This window comes from Trachemys scripta, chromosome 12 (assembly GCF_013100865.1).
Source record: "Trachemys scripta elegans isolate TJP31775 chromosome 12, CAS_Tse_1.0, whole genome shotgun sequence".
Classification (NCBI taxonomy): domain Eukaryota; kingdom Metazoa; phylum Chordata; order Testudines; family Emydidae; genus Trachemys; species Trachemys scripta.
In genome coordinates this window covers 29407184-29427617 of record NC_048309.1, presented here as the reverse complement: position 1 = coordinate 29427617, position 20434 = coordinate 29407184, and the positions used below count along the sequence as shown (strand labels likewise).

General features: G+C 53.2%; 1 protein-coding gene across 1 annotated transcript in view; it reads left to right on the top strand.

The window, feature by feature from the left end:
* MYH7B (myosin heavy chain 7B) overlaps positions 1-20434 on the top strand; it is a 45013-nt gene that overhangs the window by 11529 nt on the left and 13050 nt on the right. The window contains exons 7-22 of the mRNA XM_034786972.1: positions 3875-4013; positions 4847-4965; positions 6044-6193; positions 6539-6709; positions 7472-7651; positions 7749-7881; positions 9129-9205; positions 11083-11170; positions 11933-12050; positions 12739-12862; positions 13599-13735; positions 14795-15050; positions 15896-16138; positions 17946-18122; positions 18480-18625; positions 19765-19855. Of these exons, the coding sequence (XP_034642863.1) occupies positions 3875-4013; positions 4847-4965; positions 6044-6193; positions 6539-6709; positions 7472-7651; positions 7749-7881; positions 9129-9205; positions 11083-11170; positions 11933-12050; positions 12739-12862; positions 13599-13735; positions 14795-15050; positions 15896-16138; positions 17946-18122; positions 18480-18625; positions 19765-19855 (2349 nt within the window). The remainder of the gene's footprint in view (positions 1-3874; positions 4014-4846; positions 4966-6043; positions 6194-6538; positions 6710-7471; positions 7652-7748; positions 7882-9128; positions 9206-11082; positions 11171-11932; positions 12051-12738; positions 12863-13598; positions 13736-14794; positions 15051-15895; positions 16139-17945; positions 18123-18479; positions 18626-19764; positions 19856-20434) is intronic.

Genomic DNA, 20434 nt, shown 5'->3' with positions numbered 1-20434 from the left:
TCCAACCCTGATATTCTATGATTGATTGATTATCCTCATTCCTCCAAATCTCTGTGAGGCCTATTATATCAATATGCTCATTTAATACTCTACAAAAACAACAAGGAGTCTGGTGGCACCTTAAAGACTAACAGATTTATTTGGGCATGAGCTTTCGTGAGTAAAAACCTCACTTCTTCGGATGCATCCGAAGAAGTGAGGTTTTTACTCACGAAAGCTCATGCCCAAATAAATCTGTTAGTCTTCAAGGTGCCACCAGACTCCTTGTTGTTTTTGTAGAGTATTAAATGAGCATATTGATATAATAGGCCTCACAGAGATTTGGAGGAATGAGGATAATCAATCAATCATAGAATATCAGGGTTGGAAGGGACCTCAGGAGGTCATCTAGTCCACCCCCTGCTCAAAGCAGGACCAATCCCCAGACAGATTTTTGCCCCAGATCCCTAAATGGCCCCCTCAAGGATTAAGCTTACAACCTTGGGTTTAGCAGGCTGATGCTCAAACCACTGAGCTATTACTGGGAGACAGTAATACCAGGGTTTAAAATATATAGGAATGACAGAGCAGGTCATGCTGATGGGGGAGTGGCACTATATGTGAAAGAAAGCAGAGAATCAAATAAGGTAAAAATCTTAACTGAATCAAATTGTACCGTAGAATTTCTATGGATAGAAATTGCAGGTTTGAATAATAAGAGTATAGCATTAGGAATATACTGCCAGCCACATGACCACGATGGTGACAGTGATTGCTAAATGCTAGGGAGGTTAGAAAGCCTAGAAAAGCAGAAAGCGCAGTAATGGGTGATTTCAACTATCCTCATATTGACTGGGTAAGTGTCACCTCAGGGGGTCAGAGAGAAAATGCCTGCTTCTCGAATCAGCTAGTCCTGACCCCCACCAGGGGAGAGGCAATTGTTGCTTTCATCCTAACAGGAGCACAGGATCTGGTCTAAGAGGTCACTCTAGTTGACCCACTCCATAGCAGTGACCATAATGTAATTCAATGTAATATGCTTGTAGGGGGGATAATACCAAAACCCCCCACCATGGTAGCTTTTAACTTTAAATGCTTTAAGGGGAACTACATAAAAATTGGGACACTTGTTAGACAGAAATTAAAAGGAGCGGCAAGCGGCATGGGGACTATTTTAAAACACCATCATAGAAGCTCACACTAAATGTGTACCCCAAACCGGAAAAAGCACTGAAAGGACCAAAAGACTGTCACCATGACTAAACAGCAGAGTAACTGAGGCCATTAGAGGTGAAAGGTGAACTTAGATCCTAGTAAGGAAAATAGGAAGGACCACAAACTCTGCCAGGTTAAGTGTAAAATTTTAATAAGGCAGGACAAGAAAGAATTCGAGAAGCAACTTGCTAAAGACACAAAAACTAACAGTAAGACATTTGTTAAGTGCATCAGAAACAGGACCTCTGCCAAACAGCCAGGGGGGCTGCTGAACGACCAAAGTGTTAAGGAGCATTCAAGGAAGACAAGGCCATTGTGGAGAAATAAATGAATTATTTGCATCAGTCTTCTCTGCAGAGGATGTGAGGGAGATTCCCACGCCTGAGCCATTTTTTTTAGGTGACAAATCTGAGGAAATGTCCCAGATTGAAATGTCACTAAAGGACGTTTTGGAACTAAATGATAAATTAAACAGTAATAAGTTACCAGGACCAGATGGGATTCACCCAAGAATTATGACGGAACTCAAATGTGAAATTGCAGAACTACTAACTTTGGAATGTAACCTATGGCTTAAATCAGCCTCTGTACCAGATGCCTGGAGGATAGTTAATGTGATGCCAATTTTTAAAAAAGGCTCCAGAGGTGATCCTGGCAATTACAGGCCACTAAGCCTAACTTCAGTACCAGGCAAATTGGTTGAAACTACAGTAAAGAACAGAATAATCAGACACATAGACGAACATGATTTGTTGGAGAAAAGTCAACACAGCTTTTGTGAAGGGAAATCATGCATCACCAATCTATTAGTATTATTTGAGAGTGTCAACAAGCATGCGGACAAGGTGATCCAGTGGGTATAGCGTACTTGGATTTTCAGAAAGCCTTCGACAAGGTCGCACATTAAAGGCTGTTAAGCAAACTAGGCTGTCATGGGATACAAGGGAAGGTCCTCTCATGGATCAGTAACTGGTTAAAAGATAGGAAACAAATGATAAGAATAAATGGTCAGTTTTCCCAATGAAGAGTGGCAAAGAGCGGGGTCCTCAATGATCTGTACTGGGAGCAGTGCTGTTCGTCACGTTCATTAATGATCTGGAAAAGGGAGTGAAAAGTGAAGTGGCAAAGTTGGCAGATGTTACAGAAGTATTCAAGATAGTTAAGTTCAAAGCTGACTGTGAAGAGTTCAGGGGGGTCTCACAAAACTGGGTGACTGGGTGACAAAATGGCAGATGAAATTCAATGTTGATAAATGCAAAATAATACCCATTGGAAAAAATAACCCCAACTATACATATATAATGAGGAGTTCTAAATTAGCTGTTACTATTGAAGAGAAAGATCTTGGAGTCACCCTGGATAGTTCTCTGAAAACCAGTTCAATGCGTAGCAGTGGTCAAAAGAGCTAACAGAATGTTAGGGCATAGGCTTTCGTGGGCTAAAACCCACTTCATCGGATGCATGCAATGGAAAATACAGTAGGAAGAAATATATACACAGAGAACATGAAAAGATGGTGTTGCCATACCAACTCTAACGAGACTAATCAATAAGGCTATTATCAGCAGGAGAAAAAAATTTTTTGTAGTGATAATCAGAATGGCCCATTTCAAACAGTTGACAAGAAGGTGTGAGTAACAGTAAGGGAAAAATTAGCATGGGGAAATAGTTTTTACATTGTGTAATGACCCATCCACTCCCAGTCTTTATTCAAGCCTAATGGTGTCCAGTCTGCATCTGCATCTGCCCTGTTCTGTATGCTCACCTGAAGCTTTGGTACTGGCCACTATTGGAGACAAGATACTGGGCTAGATGGACCACTAGTCTGATGCAGTTTGGCCACTCTGATGTTCTAAATTAAAGCGCTGTGACTCAGGTTTGCTAAGTAACGTAGATGAACAATGAGATTATTGGCAAAAGGCAATTTGTGCCATTGCGCCCTAGAAGTTCAAAGCAATGGCACGTGCATAGCGCACACTGTCCCAGTTCGGGAAAGTGTTTTATTTTCTTCTGAAAATTTTGACTTTTAATCAAAATAAATGAAAACCAAAAATGTTTTGGTTGGGGGGAGGGGGAGGTTTGCTGAAAATGCAACATTTTCATTTGAAAGCAGACATTTTTGTGTGTGAAAAAGTTCATTTAAAAATAATTTTGACAGAACTTTTTGGACCCACCCTACTCCAAGTGATCATGCTGCCAACACTCACAATGAAGTTATGAGTCTCGCAGTATTTAGTTTTTCTCTTAAAGCCCCAGCTCCTGGGGTCATGTGATTATGTGACTGTCTGAGCTTCTTTCTTTCTTTCTTTCTTTCTTTCTTTCTTTCTTTCTTTCTTTCTTTCTTTCTTTCTTTCTTTCTTTCTTTCTTTCCAAGAAGTGAGTTTCTAGGTTCTCAAGGTTGCAGAGAAAAGATTGAAGATGTGTCCCAAGTAAAGGCTCCAAAACCAGACACCAAATGAAAATAGCCCCCAGTTTATGGTGTCTAAGCCAATCTCATGATTTCTCAGGGTCTGTCTCATGATTTTTGATCACTCGGGATAGGCCACGCTGCACAGGGGATGCGTTATGATGGGGCATGTGAACATGCAGAGCCTGCAGCACCTGGATCACCTGTTCGCTGGTGCGGGTAGGTATGCTGGGACAATGGCTTGGCTTACCCTTGTTGCCTGTCACCCCTCAGCATGCCATGGACATCCTGGGCTTCAGCAATGAAGAGAAGTACGGCTGCTATAAAATAGTGGGCGCCATCATGCACTTCGGCAACATGAAGTTCAAGCAGAAGCAGCGGGAGGAGCAGGCGGAGGCCGAAAACACTGAAAGTGAGTTGCCACACAGCTGAGTAGGGCTGGGAAAAGCTTTGCTGAGCCCAGCAGGGTGCATGAACTCCTTCCTCTGCTGGACAGAAAATCACAGGGCTGGAGCATTGAAACAATGCTCCAGCCCGTCAAGTTAAAAATCCCCATCAAGTTTCCCATTCATTCACCTACCATCCCTTCCCTTTCCCACATTCCTCTCATGTGGTGATGCCTATTGACTAGGGGCCATGCCTCCCACAGTGCTCAGAACTCCCCGCAGTAGCCCTGCCCCTCTGAGCATCTGTTTGGTGCAGGACACTGTGTCTGCTTCTGTCAAATCAGCTGCACTGTGCAAAGGTTTATTGTTCTCCTTTATTACATTGTCCTCTCTCTGCACAAGAGGGCAGAGAAAAGGCTGTGCAGGGAACCTTAGCTCAGGCAGTTCCCAATATTTGAGCACAGCACTCAGTGAGTGCTACACAGTTCAGGATACATGCTGGTGCTGCTGCACTGGCAAAGAGAATGTTGATCTAACAGGAAATGATTCCCCTATGTCGTTAAGATGGAGCAAATCGTCCTAGACAGAGATTCCCTGGGTTGGTAATACCTCAGAGAAGCACATGTGCAAAAATCTCCAGATGCCAAAAGCCCCCTACAACTCCACCTTACACACCACACCCTGGAGAACACAATACAGACACTGCCCACCGGGCAGATGGGCAGACTACAGAGCATTTTCGGGTTAGTGAAAGCCAGCAGAATTAGGACAGCATCATCTCAGCCATAGAAGCCTATATTTTTGTCTTGAGTATGCCCATCGCCTGGCTGCTTCCTCATGGTTTGATGATGTATTGCAGGTGCTGACAAGGCCTGCTACCTCATGGGAATCAGCTCAGCTGACCTCATCAAAGGGCTGCTCCACCCGAGAGTGAAAGTAGGAAATGAGTATATGACAAAAGGTCAGAACGTGGAACAGGTGAGTGTGCTGGGATTGTAGTCTCCTGCCTGCATTCTTACCTGGAATCCCTTGGCTTTGTGCCCTACAGGAGAGCAATGGATTTGGGTAGCATTCCCAGTGCAGGGCCCTTAGCTCTGGAGTTCACCCCTCTGGTGGCCCCACAAAGTCTGAGTTTGAGAGCCCCAAGGGCATGGTGTAAGCTGAGCCTGCTGTTGCTGCCTTTTAGCAGCTGTCTCGGTTATTCATTGCTAGTGTGACGTGGAAGCAGGCAGTGCGCTGGGTTGATGGGCGGATATTTTTGGCCATTGCATTTTACAGTGTTGGGCCAAGGCTGGAATTTCAATTCGAACCCCTTCGATTTGTGGAGGGTTTGGGTTCAAATCCCTGGACACTGTGGTTTGGCCTGGGCTGGATCCAAACACAAGAGGGGCCTAATTTCTGTGGTTCGTGCTTCAGCTGCAGCCCCAATCTCCTGAGAATGTTGGCTCAAGATGGTGGAAACCTCCCCAAGAAAGTAGCTCTTGTGAGATTCCCACTGTCGAGGGCGGGAAGATTGCAAGCACAGCTCATGAGGTTTTAGTACCCTCAGCTGCACACCCAAAACTTGGCCTGGATTGCACACCCACCTTGCACACCAGCCTGGGATTCACATTTTTGATCATTCCTATCTGAGTCGTGGGCCTATGTTCCATCTTCAGAAGTGACTTAGGCACTTGGGAGCCTGGGGGTCAGAAAGTCCAAGGGACACAGGCTCCTAAGTCACTGGAGAACTTTTGAAAATGTCATCCTAGATCTATTCTTGACCCCAGCACATCCTTGACAGGCTACCCCAGCCTGGAGCTGCAGGTACACTTAGTCAGGAGAGGAGGGCACAAGATAAGTGGCTGCATGAACACAAACACACGGACTAATTCAGGGCTGAAAATGTGAACAGCCCTTGGTGGGAGCAGCAATTCTCTTGGCTCTGGCTGGCTATTCCCCTTCCTGCTCTGAGAGTAATGGGTCTTCACTGCCTCAGGCTGGGTGTAGTAGACAGAACGAAACCAATAGGGAGCAAGTCCTGATGTGACGAGCCCTTTCCGGATTGCATTGGCAGGTGGTGTATGCAGTCGGGGCCTTGGCCAAAGCCACCTATGATCGCATGTTCAAGTGGTTGGTGACTCGTATCAACAAAACCCTGGACACCAGGCTGGCCAGGCAGTTCTTCATCGGAGTACTGGACATCGCAGGCTTTGAGATCTTTGAGGTGGGTTGCAGGGTTGGTGTGTATTAAACAGACTCAGTGCCATAGGCACACACGCAGCTTTCCCATGGCTTCTGGCAGTTCTGCCATGAAGATATGGGTGTCTATGGAGAACGGAGCTCATGCATCAATTCATTAACCCAGAATACACCCACCACAGCCCCTGGGAATTTCTCTGCTGTTGTTGAGACCCAGAGTGCCGATTCAGTCCCAGCTGAGTTCCTTTCCACCTGTTCTGGAATGGGATCCCAGCTGGGCCTGTCCACATGGGCTGGGTGGAATCAGTGACGGACTGGGACCAGTGGATGCTCCCCTTTGCTGACACAGAGGTTTGGTTTGTGCCTGCAGTATAACAGCTTTGAGCAGCTGTGCATCAACTTTACCAATGAGAAACTGCAACAGTTTTTCAACCACCACATGTTTGTCCTGGAGCAAGAAGAATACAAGAAAGAAGGCATCGAATGGGTCTTCATCGACTTTGGCCTGGACCTGCAGGCCTGCATTGACCTGATTGAGAAGGTAAAGCATGAGGCGTGGAGATGGGGGTCAGTGACTCTGCCAGCCTGCTTGGGGGGCTGTGTGAGACCGGAGCGGGCTGAGCATACGGTTTGGCTGCACAGGGCTCTGATAATCCCTGTTTGTAACCAAGCCTCCAGCTGAGCAATACCGTTTGGTGGATCCTTTTATTACAGGGGTAGGATAGATGGCTGCCACCAGACTGAGCTGTAGGGTAAACGTTCTAAATGGCTCGCTGAGCCCTCAGCGAGTTCTGGATCTCACCCTGGCCCTGACTGCTCAAGAGGGAAATGAAAAACAAGTCCGGGGGAGCGGGACGGCCTATGGGAGCAGGGAAAAATCCAGCTTGTGCCTTGGAGAATCCCCCCTGACTTTTACCGATTAGGGGAACCCCAGAAGGCAGTGGGCTGGAGGTAATGCGGGGGGGTGGGGTGGGGGTGGGGGAGCTTTCCACAAATAGAGTTTATCCTGCCAGTAGGGAGGGAATGATGGGGAAATGCCATCATAAGGTGGTGACAGTTTGCCCCGTGGCACATTCTCCCAGCACCTCTCTGCAGAGGCCTGAATGACGACTCTCCCTCCCTGGCAAGGGCCTCAGCACGTCCCCAGCCAGTAGCACAGAGCAAGTCCCCCGTGTAATTTAGGTGCTAGGATGGCTGCATTTTTGCCAGGGATTGGTTGGGGGCTGGGATAGGGCGGGAGCCTGTCCTGTCCTTTCCCCGCTGTGCCGAACTCTGAGCGGCTCACGGGTATCCTTTCCTGCAGCCGATGGGAATCCTCTCAATCCTGGAGGAGGAGTGCATGTTCCCGAAAGCCTCCGACATGTCCTTCAAGGCCAAGCTGTACGACAACCACATCGGGAAGTCGCCTAACTTCCAGAAGCCACGGCCAGACAAGAAGCGCAAATACGAGGCGCACTTTGAGCTGGTGCACTACGCAGGAGTGGTACGTCCCCCGCCAAGCCCTTCTCTTTCCCTGGCCTCTTGGGCTCTCCATGCTGGGCTGCTGACCTGACCTGCTTCTCTTTGTCCTGTGGTGACAGGTGCCCTACAACATCATTGGCTGGCTGGATAAGAATAAAGACCCCCTGAATGAGACAGTGGTGGGCGTCTTCCAGAAATCGCAGAACAAGCTCTTGGGCAGCTTATATGAGAATTACGTGAGCTCCTCCTCAGGTAAGCCGTGGTCCTGCCCCACTTCTCCCCTCACACATACCGTGACCTCACCAGGGAACACCTCACGAGCTGCCCAGAACTGCTCTCTGCCGGCATCAGCAGGCCTGCAGCGTGTGGCGGCTCTGACAGAAGGCCATCACCAGGGGTGGATTATGGTTTTGTGGGGCCCTGGGCCAGAGCAAGTGGGTGCCCCTCCCCACCCCTTCTGCCTGCAGTCTCCCCACTTCCCCGCCCCCCATGTTCCTGCCAGGGAAATAGGATCAGGGCACAGGGGCACCCATTTTTCTGGGCCCCCCAATTGGCTGGAGCCTCTAAGCATGGGCCTTGTTAGCCCAGTGGCTAATCTGCCACTGGCCATCCTCTGCTCACCAAGAGACCTGGGGTGTCGTGCTGCACTGATTCCTGAGAGACCTGGATTCAACTCCCATGCACAGTGTCTCGCTCCCTGGGCAATGGGGATGCTGCAGCTTAGTGCTGGGGAGCCCAGCGGGGGATGGTGACATGAGAGTGAAGGGGAATCCCAACAGGAAAGCTGGGCAAAACCAGAGGGGAGCAGAGGTTTACCCTGTTCTGCAGGTGTAGTCCAGGGTAAGTGTTGCCATTTCCCCCGTTACAGAGACCTGGTGCCCGGTGCTGGCGAGGTTGCTAAGATCTGCAAGGCAGGGAATTCTGTCCATGCCAGGACTCACGAGCCACCTTCCACTCCCCAGTGAGGAGAGAGACGGGGGACTCACACACAGCTCCGCCCCTCTGTTAACGTGCTCACAGATCCCACACACACTTCCACTCTCCCTCCAACGTCCTTGCTCACACACTCATAGGCCTTCTACCACCACGTCTGGGCCCAACACAAACCCCCTCTGCCTCCCATTTCACACACCCATTCTTCCTGCCTCACACACCCACCTCCCGCCTCACACACCCATTCTTCTTCCTTGCACACCCCTTCCTCCCACACACCAAGTCCTTCCTCCTCGCACACCCATTCTTCCCCCTTGTACGCTCCTTCCTCCCACCTTACACACCCACCTCACACACCCACTTCCCTCCTCACACACCCATTCTTCCCCCTTTGCACACTCCATCCTCCTGCCTCACCCCCCCCCCACTCCCAAGCCCAGAGCTGGCCTGTGGCTCATCTAACAGCACCAACATGGGACCCAGAGTCTTTCAAGTGCAACAGACACAACAGACCACAAAGCAATACTTCATTGGCATCATTAATTTACCCTGTTTCCCTCCAACAGATGAGCCACCGAAGGCAGGGGTCAAGGAGAAGCGTAAGAAGGCAGCTTCCTTCCAAACGGTGTCCCAGGTGCATAAGGTAAGAGCGAGACCCACACCCAGGACTGGAGGGTGAAGACTCCCCTCCGAGAATCCATCCCAGCCCCTCATGCAGCCTGGGGGCATCTCCCTCACAAGCCCCTGATGCCGTAAGAGACACAAAGACCCTACAGAGTTGGTGTTTCTTGCTGCGTGGGCGTGACAGGTCCTCAGCCCTGGAGCAGGTGCTAGCTCTGTGCCGGGTCGGGAACAGTCTCAGCCCCCGGCTGCTAGCTCCTCTCCGCGCTGCACTCGCTCAGCTAAGGACCCGTGGTCCCAGACGGAGAGAAAATACCCCCCTTTGAGGTGGGGCTTGTGCCGCTGCTGAGCCCGCGATGGCTGTGCTGCCCGGCGCCCGGCAGCATCTCCGCCTTTGGGAGAGCGGCAGTTAAGACTTGCAGTGATGTTTAGATAATGTATTACATGAACATCACTTTAAGTCTGTGCTACCTCTCTCCTCACTCTGGACTGCGGGAAGGACAGCCCTTGGCAGAAGACAATGAAGGTGGATCTTACGGGGCTCTGAACAGGGGCGGATTATGGAGCCGCCCTGCAGCTCTCCTGCCTTGGGAGATGGCTAGAGCAGATTGCTAGCTCAGTGCAGCACAGGGCTCTGAACCCTGTTCACAGCACTCACTCCGGGGGTGTCTCTGTCCAGGCAGGGACTGAGGCAGCCAGGGGGATAGCTGAGAACCAGACCAGACTGGGGTTCATAAGCCGAAAGCTAGATCCTGCTGGAAGAGTCTCGCCCTGCAATGACAGGGGAGCAGCAGCTGTGCCAGTCTCCATTGGCTCCAGGGTCAGATGAGGGGGCTTTCAGAGCGGAGGGACCCAGGTTCAACCCACTGGCCTCTTTCCTTGTGCACAGGGAAGGCCTCTCTGCCTTAGAGTCATGCTGCTGTGAGTGGGTCAGTCTAGCTGCTGCAGGGTGTCTGCTACCGATAGCCCGGGGCTGCCTGTCGAGCCCTTGGCCTAGGAGAGGGGGTAGCTTGACATGGTACAAGGAAGGGCAGGGCTTCAGGGTGGCTTGGGCCATTGCTCAAAGGGAAAGGAAGTCCCAGAAACAAACATCATGCATCACCCATGCTCTGAGCAAGACAGGGGCGGGGGGAATGCCTCCCCCCAGGCTGTGCCCTGTCCTTGCACTTTTCATAAGGAGCGTGGCTGGTGTGGGGGACGCCGGTGTGGCTGGCTCTTGTCTCCAGACTCCCAGGGTCAACTCCATCCCCAAGCTACAAATGAAAACGTGCTTGGGAGCTCCTACCGTGCATGGCAAACCCCTGTGGAGAATGGCACCACCCAGAGGCTGCTCAGGAGAGCCTCAAAGAAGTGCAGTGCCGAGGCTGCAGGCCCCCAGTGCCCAGAGACCTCTCTATGGAAGCTGGGCTTAGGGTGTTGTTCCCACAGCCTTGGGAAGGTACAAAGACCTCTGAGGAGACATACCCAAGAAATGAGCCAGGCAAGGGCGAAGGGGCATCGGCAGAAGAGGGCTTGGGGAGCCCAGGGCTGGGCTAGCAGGGCACTGCTGGTGGCATTGAGGGGCATGAATGGGAGCTTGCCAAGCCTCTGCGCACACTGGGTCTGGCTCAGCTCCTCACTGTCACCAACCCTAAATTCACCCCTAAGAACAAGAGCATCTGGTTCCTTGCCCCGCTCCACAGCGCTGGTGCTTGTGCCACCCTGAGAGGGGGGCAAGCTCTGCTCTGGGCTCAGACTGGTGCTGGCATCTAGCCAGAGGCTCGGCCCAAGCAGTGGGACAGCAGGGTGGGGACTTTTATACTGGGTACTGATGAGGGGGCAGGGGGATGCGAGGCGAGTGGCGACACCCGGCAGGGCAGAGGCAGCGTGTCCCGCCTCACCCTTGTATCTGCCCTACAGGAGAACCTCAACAAGCTGATGACCAACCTGCGTGCCACCCAGCCTCACTTCGTCCGCTGCATCATCCCCAATGAGACCAAGACCCCAGGTATGCAGCTGCAGGGCTGGAGCGGGGCTGGGCTGGGCTGGGCTGGCCTGGGAACAGCACTCGGATTAATGGCAACCCATCATTATCTCCTCTGGGCTGTGTGTGTAGGGATCCCCCCTGTTCCCACCAGAGCTCTGAGGATCCCATCCCCCACCTCTAGTCACTGATTCCCAGCTAAGGAGGCCTGACAGGTGTCTCTCCTGGGCCTATGAATTCCAGTTCCTGTCAGAAAGCGTGAGGGGACGCACTCCCCTCCAGCTGCACCATGTGCCCTAGGGCTGCCCAGAGGGGCCATAGGAGAGCTCCCTGTCTGCATGGGCCCCTTGGATGCAAAAGTGACAAGGACCTTTACAGGGGTCTAAACCCAGAAGCAAGCGGGTTGCTCCTCAGGAGCTGTGAGTAAAACACCTGTGCTTTGTGGATGCTGCATTGACCCCTCCCAGTGTCTCCTGGCAGGCGCAGCAGAGATGGAAGGAAAATCCTACATGCGAGCCTGTGTTCTGCCATCGCATGGGAGACACACATAGCACGGGCCACCCTCAGAGAGCAGAGGGGGCCCAGGCCACAGCACTGGGTTTCAGTCCAGGCCAGCGAGTGGGGTAAACCTGTTATTAAAACAGGGGCCATGTGCAAAATCCAGGTCCAGCTGGAGGCTCCGCTTTCAGCTCCCCAGCCCCGCTGGCCATGGGGTTTGGTTCAGGCCCCAGCCCGGCCAACGTGGGCCCTGCTGACACAACCCCGGCTGCTTTCTCTCCTCTGCAGGAGCCATGGACGCCTTCCTGGTGCTGCACCAGCTGCGCTGCAACGGCGTGCTGGAGGGCATTCGCATCTGCCGCAAAGGCTTCCCCAACAGGCTCCTCTACGCTGATTTCAAGCAGCGGTAATGCCTCCCCTCTCTCTCCCCTGGCTGCTGGGAACTAGCTCAGGCAGGGGGCAGATCGCCCCAGGCTCCGCTCTGCTCCCCAGTGCGTGGGGGTTCATCTGAACCCAGCACGTACATCGCTTGCCCTCTGCCACTGGCCCTGCTGCTCATGGTGCCTTCATCCTGCTTCCCAGGGCAAAGCCGTCTGAAATTCCTTAATGCACCTGGGCTAACGTGGATATAGCAGGGTCTTGTGCAGCTCTCCCCCAAATAATGGTGTTTGGAGTGAGAGGCCGGAGACCAAGGCAGAGGCTGAATGTCAGTCAGGGGCTAATGAGGCTCACCCCATCCGATGCACAGAGCCCAGTCAATTCCTTCCCTGCTTCTGTGAGCCGAGCTCGGAGCTGGGTGGAAGTGTTGGCCCAGGCACAATCGGCCACCTGCTGGCCTGGCTCTGATCCTGGCAGTTCAGCCCCATGGTGCTTGTATTATGCAGATCCCAGCACAGAGGAGGCAGCTCTGAGCTGGCCAGGCATGCTGGGTACTGGTGCACAAGCCAGGACACGACCTGTGCCATGGTGCTGCTGGTGTCCAGCGTGGCCACAGCACATGTCGCACAGACGTGTTCCTGGCTGGGTCCCTCCGTGCGTGGAGTAAGGAGGAGCTACCCGCTCGGTGCTATGGCCCCTCTGCCGTGTCTCTGCAGCTATCGGATCCTGAATCCTGCTGCCATTCCTGATGACAAGTTTGTGGACAGCAGAAAGGCCACGGAGAAGCTGCTGAATTCCCTGGAGCTGGACCACTCCCAGTACAAGTTTGGTCACACCAAGGTGAGAGGGGAGGGCAGCTGGGCTCGGGCAGGCAAGGAGGGAGGTGGGGCTGGGTGGTCTGCCCTGAGGATGGGACTCCTCCTTGCAGAGCTGCAGGGAGGGGAGGGGTGAGAGCTCCCAGTGCTCTCCTCCAGCTCCAGCTCACTCTGCTCTCCCCAGGGCTCATCGCCTCCAGAGCTCTTGCTCCAAACTGCCCCCAAACTAGGCCCTCCTGCTGCAGGCCCCTGCCCTGCCTGCCTGCTCTTCCACTGGGGGTGGCTCAGTGTGGCAGTTTGAGATGGGTAGCTAGGGAAGGGCAGAGAGGCAGGTGGGGAGGAGGGTCCAGCAAAGACTCCCTTTCCCCAGGCTCCCATCACCCCAGTCGCTGGCTCAGAGTTCCCTTAGGCCCTGCCCTAGCAATCGGGGCACACGTCACCGAGCAGGCTGTTGTGCACTAGCGCTGTGAGTCCACACCAGGCAGCGCTAATGACACACACTCAGGCGCTGAAGAAATGGTGTCTAGGGGTCTGCCCTCCGAATTGCTGCAGCACCTGAGCATGTACCACAGCCACAGAGAAACATGGCGCCCTCCGCAGGGCAAAGAGAAAGCAGTGTCTGCTTCAGGTATCTCCTGAGCAGCCAACAGCTGCCCTGAGCCCCTCTGTGGTGGCACTGAATCACACGCACCTGATGGCTGCTCAGAGAGTTCAGGTGCCCGTTAGTTCCATAAGCTCCGCTCTTATTCCCCTGCTTGCAGGTGTTTTTCAAAGCTGGTTTGCTGGGCCTTTTGGAGGAGATGCGAGACGAGCGTCTGGCCAAGATCCTGACGATGCTGCAGGCCAGAATCCGTGGGCGGCTGATGCGTATTGAGTATCAGAAGATCATCAGCCGGAGGTAGAGCAGCTAGAGGGGCGGCCCGCCCTGCTAGCACCGCTCACCCTTTGCCATCCAATCAGAGCAGGCAGGGATGAACCTCCCACCATGCCCGGTTGGTCAGACAAGCCCAGGGGTGGAGCTGGATGGAATTCCAATGAAACCTTTGCCAATCAATCAAAATGGAACTGTTTTGTGGCGATGGTTTGATGTTGCTGAAGTTCCAGCAGAGCCCTTCCTGGTTTCGGCGCAGCTCGCCCGCCCAGCTCCTGGGCAGATGGGGAGCCGAGAGCCTAGAAGTCCTGGCTCCCAAGCTCATGGCTCTGGGGCAGCTCCGCCCAGCAGCCTGCCTGCAGCTCCGTTCCCTTTTAAGGAGAATTTCATTCCAAATCAGAACGAAACCAAGTTCTGAAATATCACATTCTTCCATGGGACGGAATGCCCTTTTCCCCCAGCCCTGCTCCACCCAGGGGATCGCTTCTCCCATTGCTGTACAGGCAGCAGTGCCATCCATGGGCGGTATTACTCCTGGCGAGGGAATGGAGACTGTATAAGGCAGATCAGTTTCCTCCTTGGGCCGCTCAGGCTGAGCGGTGGAGGATTCTCCAGGCGGCAGGCAAGGACAGCATCTCAGCACCTCAGGAGAAGTGCATTCGTGTCAGCTGTATTGCCAAAGGAGTGTTTTTCCCTGGCTTGCAAAGCGGGGCTGAGAGGGGCTGGCAGCAGGAGACAAAAAGCCATGTCCCCATATTTGGGAAGTCTCCTACAGTCAGTGTTGAGGGCTCGCGAGGGATGCACTGGGATAGAAACCCCTGGGAGGGTCAACGCATTCCAGGCCATGGACCAGACCTGAGGCCATTGTTGACCCTTCTGTTGCTGTACATAAGCATCATGGAATTGCTGCCGTCAGGGCCAGATTCCCCAAGGAGCTCAACCCCTGACATGCACCCGACATGCTGAGCTGTTGTGAAAACCTATCCCTGCACGTGCCAGCTAAGGAGAAGGGGTTTGTGGGGTGGGAGCCAGCAGGGAGTCCCTGAGCGTCATAGTTTGACTAAGCCTGCCCTTCTCGTGCCTCAGGGAAGCGCTCTACACCATCCAGTGGAACATCCGTGCTTTCAATGCTGTCAAGAACTGGTCCTGGATGAAGCTTTTCTTCAAGATCAAGCCTCTGCTGCGGTCGGCGCAGACTGAGAAGGAGATGGCCACCTTGAAGGAGGAGTTCCAGAAGCTGAAGGAAGCTCTGGAGAAGTCAGAGGTTAAGAGGAAGGAGCTAGAAGAGAAACAAATTACCATGATCCAGGAGAAGAATGACCTGTCTCTCCACCTTCAAGCTGTAAGCCCTGTGTACACTCCTTGGCGGGGGAGATGTGGGTGTGGGTGTGGGTGGTGAGAGTGCGGGTAGGCATGGGCATACCCCACTGGACAGGCCAAGTGTAATACCACAAGCCAGAACTGTCCCTTAGATGGGAACCACTAGCCTTCTGGCCCCTTGCACCCCAGAGGGCTCAGAAAAGAACCTGACACTGTGGACAGGATGGTTCAAAGGAGCGAGGCTCAGGAATGGAGAATTTCTAGGTCACTGCTCAGTCTGGTCTAGGCAGCGATGGTCCAGTGTCATCTGCTGGCCATTCAGCGGCTGGCATGAAATGAGATGGAAGGCCTTAGTCCAGTGCTGAGCAAATGCCCGTCTCACAAAAAGTCCCTTCATAAGGGGAATCCTTGTGTCAGGGCAGAGACTGAGGAATGAATGGGCCGCTCTGCGAAGGTGACCCCACCAGAACAGGCTGCAGCACATGGGTGGGAAGTGTGAGTGTCTGCTGGCCAAGCTGTGCCTGCTCCCTGGAGTGCGGTCTCCAGGCACTGTCAGTCCAGCACCTCCCACCACCTGAAACACCTGAAGCAGAAGGACCAGCATCAGCTTCAGCAGCTCTCCTGTTCCCCTTTGGCCCTAAGGGACGGGAAGAGAAAGGATGGGAACGTGCCAGAAAGAAACAAAAGCTTCCTTCCATCTGCCTGAATGGCTTGTGCTTGCTCTCTACATTAAGTGAAGAGCATCAGCAGCTAGTGTCCAGGAGAATGAGGGTGTAGTGGTCTCTGCCAGGGGCTAGGACCCCTGCCTGGCTGGTAATATTTCCTGGGGGAAATGGATGAGCATGTGTTTCCTTGTGCCTCTTCCAGGAACAAGACAACCTAGCTGATGCAGAAGAGCGCTGTGACCTGCTGATCAAAACCAAGATCCAGCTGGAGGCCAAGGTGAAAGAGCTGATGGAGCGTCTGGAGGACGAGGAGGAGATGAACGCGGACCTGACCTCCAAGAAACGCAAGCTGGAGGATGAATGTGCTGAGCTGAAGAAGGACATTGATGACTTAGAGCTCACGCTGGCCAAGGTGGAGAAGGAGAAGCATGCCACAGAGAACAAGGTAACCAGCACTGCATGTGAGAGGGGTCACTGTGCAACTGCTGCTGCCAGTTACTGGGGGCTCCACAGAGCTCTGTGGCCACACTCCCGATGGCTTCCCTGAGTGTCGTGACTGTAGGAGCCCAGGGATCTGCTCAGGGAGAGGAGGTTGCTGTTAGGGTGTGAGAGGAAGGGCTGAGTCCCTGATAGGGCTGGGCAAAATGCAGCCGGGCTCTGTAGAAGGTAGTATCTGAAAGAGCAAAAACCTCTCTGGCTCCAGAGCATTGCACAGTCTGTGCAGCAATAAGCGAAGCTGGGGGTAATGCCACGATTTTCCACTTGCAAAAACTGCCTTCAGTTTTGCCTGGTGTAGCTGGTGAAAGCCTTGGAATAAGAAACAAGCCCATGACAGACCTGCAAGAGCAATGGGGCTAAAGGCAGTAATGGTGACAGTGACGGTGAGGCTGCTGACGGTGATGGAGGTGATGAAGGCAGTGGTGGGGATGGCAGTGCTTGTGATGTTGGTGGAGATGGTGGTGGTGCCTAGGGCAGCCCTCACTTGAAATGCCAAGGTCAGGGCAGGTTGCAAAAGGGAGCGCAGATAATACCAAAGACTGGTGGGTAACACTGAAATACATTCACTGGTCACAAACTGTGCTTCTGATTCCCCACACTGGTTATCAAGCTCAAGAAAAAAAAAAAAAAAGGAAATCACACAGCCCCCTGTATTGCATTCCAGTTCTCTGGCTCCCCATTGGCATCTAGGTCCAGTACAGTGAGAAGTTATTTAAAAACTATACAAAATGTTCTTCTGATCCCCAAAGGGCCAGTCACATTGCCAGGTCAATATTAGTTTGGCTCTTACCCAAAATACCATGTTGCCAGCCAGTCCTTCAGTATCTAAAACTAAGGGTTTATTATAAGGAAAAAAGAAAGAACAAGAAGAGATTTATTCAATGTAAAGCACTCAGATACATACAGAGACTTCAGAGTCCATATATCAGGTTCTTAGCAGTATTGGTGAGTTTGCTGGCTTGAAAGTCCCCCTGGAATATATCCACAGCTTGGATAGGTCATTCAGGCCTTTGTTCAGAGCTTCAGTTTGTAGAAAAGTTACTCCAGTGGTAAGCAGGCCTGAAGACAAAATGGAGATGTTGCAGTTGCCTTTTATATTCTTTTGCCATGAGGCTTGTATTTTCTATGGCCCATACACAAGCTTCACAGCACATGGAAAAGCCTTAGAGTTCTTTGTCCATAGGCATGCCCTTACATGGCTTGCTGACTCATCAGATGTGTTCCCTGGCTTTTTCATTTGGTTTATTGTACGGCTGATGTCCCTTGATGGGCCATCAAGCTGGCTTAGTGCTGATGCCAATCTGTCTGGGGGTGTCACCCAGAAACACAGCACAAGATTGGAAATACAGATATATCCTACCTATCTATAACTCACAATACAAAGGTGCTACAAACATATAAACAAGATGATCATATTTGGCAAATTGTAACATTTTTGTAGATACCTTACGTGGCATATCTAGCACGATTCATTGCAATTTTGCAATATTGGTATCCATAATATCATTAAGTGTCTCCCATATTCCATACAGCATCACACAAGGTAGTGGAGGTCATGGTGGTGGTGGTGAGGATGGTGGTGATGAGGGCAGTGATGGCGATGATGGTGAGGAAGGTGGTGGTGGGGATGGTGAAGATGGCAGCGATGGTGATGGAGATGAAGGCAGTGGTGGTGATGTGGTGGTTAAGCTCTCCTCTGCCCCCACCCCCTGACTCCTGAGGAGTTAAGCTCTCTTCTTCCTCTGCCGGCCTAGGTTAAAAACCTGATTGAAGAAATGGCGGCTCTGGATGAGATCATCGCCAAGCTGACCAAGGAGAAGAAAGCGCTGCAGGAGGCGCATCAGCAGGCCCTAGATGACCTGCAGGCTGAAGAGGACAAAGTCAACACGCTGACCAAGGCCAAAGTCAAACTGGAACAGCAAGTGGATGACGTGAGTAAAACATGAATGAAAGACCAGTGACTGCAATCCCATTGTATGAATGGATTGTGTGCCCCCAGGGGAACTGCCGCAACCCATGCATGGGCCATGTGCCCCCAGGGGAACCGCCCCGACGCAGGGATGGGCCATGTGCCTCCAGGGGAACCGCCCCGATGCAGGGATGGGCCGTGTGCCCCCAGCGGAACTGTCCCGATGCAGAGGAGATATGTTAGATGCCATGCTAGGTTTCTGCCAGCAATGGAGAAGGGACCTCTCATCAGAGGCAGGAGGAAGTGGAGAAGCAGGAGATGTCAGGGGCACTGGAGGGAGTATTTCCCTTCCGAATTTACATTTCTTCCTTCTCTCCAGCTGGAAAGTTCCCTGGAGCAGGAGAAGAAGATCCGAATGGACCTGGAGCGAGCGAAGCGCAAGCTGGAAGGGGATCTGAAGCTGACCCAGGAGTCTGTGATGGATTTGGAGAACGACAAGCAGCAACTGGAGGAGAAACTCAAAAAGTGAGTGTTGACAGTGCCCGGGGAAATACCCCGCAGCCAACCCCAGCAGGCGCCGCTCCTGCCACCTGCGTCCTCCTGCACTGAGCAGGCCTGTGGGTGCAGTGGGCTGGAGTTCTCACTTTTTGGGGCTGTTTCCAGACTAGAAACTGCTGTTCTCCTTTGTAGCATCTAGTGATCCCAGCCATGCTCAGAACCCACTGCGCTGGGCACTACCCAGAGACCCAGGGAGAGGGTCTAACCAGCCCAGCGCAGGAGGGGTTCTCATCCCCATGTTGCCGTGGGGCCTGAGGCTCAGAGGATGCAGTAATTTACCCAGGGGAGCCTATGGCAGAGGCAGGAATAGAGGCAGATCCCCCGACTCGTGGTCCAGAACTCTACCCGCCCGATCAAACTGCCTTCCAGCGCTCCAGGCTTTGGGAAGAAAAGCACCCAAAGCTTTAAGAGACGCTGCTGTGCTGAGCTGTCACCTGCAGCCCCCAGAGGCTGCAAATGTAACTGACAAGTTGGCAGGGTTGATATCACCTACCACAACCCAATTCATGGATGGACCATGTGCCCCCAGGGGAACCACCCCGAGGCAGGGATGGGCTGTGTGCCCCCAGGGGAACCACCCCGACCTAGGGATGGGCTGTGTGCCCCCAGGGGAACAACCCCGAGGCAGGGATGGGCCATGTGCCCCCGGGGGAACCGCCCTGACCCAGGGATGGGCCATGTGCCCCCAGGGGAACCGCCCCGACCCAGGGATGGGCCGTGTGCCCCCGGGAGAACCACCCCGATCCAGGGATGGGCCGTGTGCCCCCGGGGGAACTGCCCCGACCCAGGGATGGGCCGTGTGCCCCCGGGGGAACCATCCCGAGGCAGGGATGGGCCGTGTGCCCCCGGGGGAACCATCCCGAGGCAGGGATGGGCCGTGTGCCCCCCAGGGAACCCGATGTAGAGGGGTTGGCTTAGGTGCTCTGCTAGAGTTCTCTGAACAGTATAGGTTGCAAGTACAGGTTCATTCCTCCCTTGGTACAGGACAAAGCACGAGTCACTAGCTTGCAGGGAAGTCTCCTGCACTGGCCCCTGGGGGATAGGCTAGGAGGGGCCTGGCAGCTGTTCTCTGCCTAAGCGCAGGCCTATGTCCTGGTTCTGTGCAGGAAAGAGTTTGAGACAAGCCAGCTGAATTCAAGGATTGAAGATGAGCAAGTGCTTGGGGCCCAGCTACAGAAGAAGATCAAAGAGTTGCAGGTAAAGGAGTGTTGTGCAGCGAACAGCCAGGGGGCTGGGGAGGAGAGTGCCCCAGGGCGGACAGAGAAGCTTGTCCCTGAGCGGGCAGAGCACTGCCTGCCTCCCTGGGCCTGCTGCCTCCTCTGGGGAGCTGTGTGGAGAGGGCTCTGCTTTCCACCATCCCTTCCTGCCGGGACGTCCGAGCTAGTGTGTCTCCCCCACCCCTCTCTCCAGCCCTGGGGACTCGATCCCAGTTCAGCTGGGCACGTTTCAGATCTAATGGAACCAGCTGGCTTCCCCAGAAGCCCAGGAGCACCTTATGTGCCGACCCTGTGTGGGGCCTTGAGAGAGGTGTTCTTGTTAGCAGCGCTCTGAGCACTGAGCCCCGCAGGGATGTCTGGGGAAAGCCAAGCCAGCGCAGTGGGGCTGGTGCGCTCCGGACCAATGCCAGGCAGAATCTGTAGGGGAGGCAGGTTAAATGGGGTTGGGTTTGCAGGTTTTTTAATTAAAAACTCAAAGACAAGCTCCTGGCCTTTCAGCCGGGAGGGAGCTAGCCCTTTGCCTGGACACCAGAACCTCAAATCCAACCTCCCAAACCCT